General features: G+C 51.2%; 1 protein-coding gene across 1 annotated transcript in view; it reads left to right on the top strand.

The window, feature by feature from the left end:
• Positions 1 to 3,160: 3,160 nt before the first annotated feature.
• Positions 3,161 to 3,274, top strand: part of PSMD11 (proteasome 26S subunit, non-ATPase 11) — a 30,780-nt gene continuing 30,666 nt past the window's right edge. The window contains exon 1 of the mRNA XM_019554293.1: positions 3,161 to 3,274. Coding sequence (XP_019409838.1) covers positions 3,196 to 3,274 — 79 coding nt within the window. The 5' untranslated portion in view covers positions 3,161 to 3,195.

Below are 3,274 nucleotides of genomic sequence, written 5' to 3'. Positions count from 1 at the left end.
CCCCTCAGTCCTTGGGGAAATCAATTATGGAGCAGGTTCTCAAGGAATTAATTTCTAAGCACAAGGAGGTGATTATGAACAGCCAGCATAGATTCACTGGGGCAAGTCATGCCTGACATACCTGATTGCCTTCTGTGATGAGATGACTTGCTCTGTGGATATGGGAAGAGCAGTGGATGGGATATATCTCGACTTTAGCAAGGCTTTTGATATGGTCTCCCACAACATTCTCACAGGCAAGCTAAGAAAGTACGGGTTGGATGAATGGACGGTAAGGTGGATAGAAAACTGGATGGATCATTGGGCTGAGAGGGTACTAATCAATGGCTCGATGTTTCATGGCAGCTGGCATCAAATGGAGTGCCTCAGGGGTCAGTCCTGGATCTGGTTTTGTTCAATATTTTTATCAACGACCAGCACCATACCTAGACTCCTGGTGGCTCCAGGTGAACTTTTAGTATTGGACCCCCCTTTGCCAGAGATAATGATAAATTTTCTGTAACCTGGTGGTTACAGTGGACAATAAGTTGAATATGAGCCAATAGTGGACCCTTGTTGCCAAGAAGGCTAACAGCGTAGTGGGCTGCATTAGTAGGAGCATAGCTAGCAGACTGAGGGAAGTGATTCTTTTGCTCTATTTTGCACTGGTGAGGCCAAATCTGGAGTACCATGTTCAGTTTTGGGCCCTCCTTTACAGAAAGCATGTAGACAAATTGGAGAGTCTAATGCAAGGGTGGGCAATTATTATGGCTGGAGAGCCACTTAATGGGTTTTGGTGAGCTGTCAAAGTCTGCAAGGGTAGTCCTGCCCCTTGACAGGTGCCCTACCCCCTGGTTGCCATCTTGAAACTGGAAGTTCTGCCCCCTAACCCCTGCCCTTTTCCCCTGGCAGTCCCTCCCCTTGCCGCTGGACGTATTCCTTTTGGGAGTGGAGGGTTGCCATCTTGCAACTAGAAAAAAATGAAATCATATACTAAAAGTTAAACCCACTATAATGTATTTTAATGTTATTACAAAAATATTTTCATTATGTTTTGTTTGTGTAGTGTATATAGAGATGATTGCATAACAAATAAAAAATAAAGTCTTACTCTCATATATTGGGTGCATGGGGTGTAGTTGGGTGTGTATATAGTGGGTTGTGTGTATGTGGGGTTTGTGAGGGGGTGTGGCTGTGCGGGGGGTATAGGGTATGTTGGGGCATATTGTGGGGGGTTCGTGGGGGCAGGCTGTGGGTGTGTGGGGTTTATGGGATGAGGGAGGCTGGGGGTGTGTGCAGACCCCTCAAACACTCCACCCCACGGCACACAGCCCCTGCTGCCACCACCAGCAGCAGCAACAGCAACAGCAGGTGGCGGGTGCTTGCAGTGCTCACTGCCCATGCAGGCACTGCAGCCTGGCAATGCATGGGTCCGGCCAGCTCTGCACATGGTTGCAAGAAGCACAGCTAGGCTGGTTCACCTCTATCCTGTTCTGTGGGTCTCCCCACCACTTCCAGTGGAGTCCTGGGACCTGCATGGGAGGGAGAGGTGAAAGGCACCTATTTCCATCACATGGGGCTTCCCCCAGGTAGACGTGCACCACAGGGAGCCCTGTGCAATAGAGGTGGGCCAGCCTGGCTCTGCTCCTTGACACCACATGCAGTGTTGGCTGGAGCCCTATGCCACTGGGTGGCAGTGCCTACACAGGCCACGAGTGCCTGCAGCCTGCTGCTGCTGCTGCTAGCAGCGGGGGCTATATACTAGGGCTGTGTGAAATTTCATTGGCAGTTTTGTTTTGACGCTGTTTTGACTCATTTTGAGCTTGAAACAGAAGACTTTGAAACAGTCTTGAAACAAAATGAGGCAAGTCGAAAAGTTTAGAAAATTTTGAAACCTTTCGAAGCTCAAGCTGGGCTTGCCCGTGGGGAAACAGAAGCTAAAGTAAGAAGAGGGAGGGGGAAAAGGGGGAAAGAGGAGGGAAGGAGTGCTTTCATTATTGACTGTGTAGCTGGCTAGCGACTGTCATCCTTCCCTGAGATCCCTTCCAATCCCAGTGCTCTGGGGGGAGGGATGCAAAAACTCCATAAAAAGCAGCATTGTTTGAACTGCCCTGCTTTCTGCCTTGGGGTCAGTTACTGAGCTGTGTCTTCCCGTTTTGCCTGTTGGCAGCTAGAGGTGCAGGGCCCCAGAACCCAGACTCCCCCTGCACCGATCTTCTTGACAGCTGGCAAGCTTATTGGCCACAGTTGGGTCTAGGAGGCCTGCAGTTTTCACTCCCCTGTGCCCTAAGATGGACACAGTCAGTTGCACAAACACCCGTGTCATGAGTTTTGCCTGTCAGCAGCCAGAGGTGCAGGGCCCCAGAAGCCCTGCACCGATCTCGATAGCTGGCAGGTGTTGTGGCTGCAGCAGGGGCTAACATCCCTGCAGCTTTCACCCTGCTGCGCCTTATCACAAAGTGTCACCCATGTCACAAGTTTTGCTTGTTTGCAGCTTGAGGTGCAGTTTCCCCCAAGCCCCTGCATCACTCTCCTTGAAACTTGGCAGGTTTCATGCCCTGAGAAGGGGCTACCATTCCTGCAAGTTTCATCCAAATCAGGCCAAAAATGACAAAGTTATAGGCTGTTTTGAGCTTCCCCATTATATCCTATGGGCAAAACGTCAAAACAGGGTTGAAACAATGAAACTGAGTGAAAGGGTTTTGATGAAAAGAAACGGAACAGAGGTTTCGAATCAAAGCAAAATTCAAAAGGTAATGCTGTTCCATCGAAATGTTAAAACGCAAGTCGAAATGGAACGGTGCCATTTTGCACAGCCCTAGTGAGAGCTGGGTCATCCGAGCTGAAGCATTTTCTTATTTTGAGACAAGCCGTTGTAAGAAAGTGCTGGGAGCCAGCCCAGAAGGCAGTTAAGACTCCCTGAGTGGGGCGGGGTTTCATCCCCTGTATCAATAAGCTGCCTGAAAAATTAATCTACAATCTGAACACTTCTACTAGCATTGATCGTACTATGCTGCAAGGCTGGCAATGACCCTGCAACTGCGCCAGTGACGACAGCCTCGCAATGCAAACCCCCCCAGCCGCCGCTCTTCCGCAGGGGACTACACTCCCCGCCATGCCCCGCGGGCGAAAAGGGGAGGAGACTTCCGGGAGGCTCCTTCCGGCCTGGCCGCGAGGCGCGCTGTGGGAGGGGCCAGAGCGGAGCGAGCGGCTAAGATGGCGGCGGCGGCAGTGCTGGAGTTCCAGCGCGCGCAGTCCCTGCTCTCTACGGACCGCGAGGCCTCCATCGGCATCC

The sequence above is a fragment of the Crocodylus porosus genome, unplaced genomic scaffold, assembly GCF_001723895.1.
Source record: "Crocodylus porosus isolate Cpor-Errol unplaced genomic scaffold, CroPor_comp1, whole genome shotgun sequence".
Classification (NCBI taxonomy): Eukaryota; Metazoa; Chordata; order Crocodylia; family Crocodylidae; genus Crocodylus; species Crocodylus porosus.
This window is presented reverse-complemented; position numbering and strand designations above follow the sequence as displayed.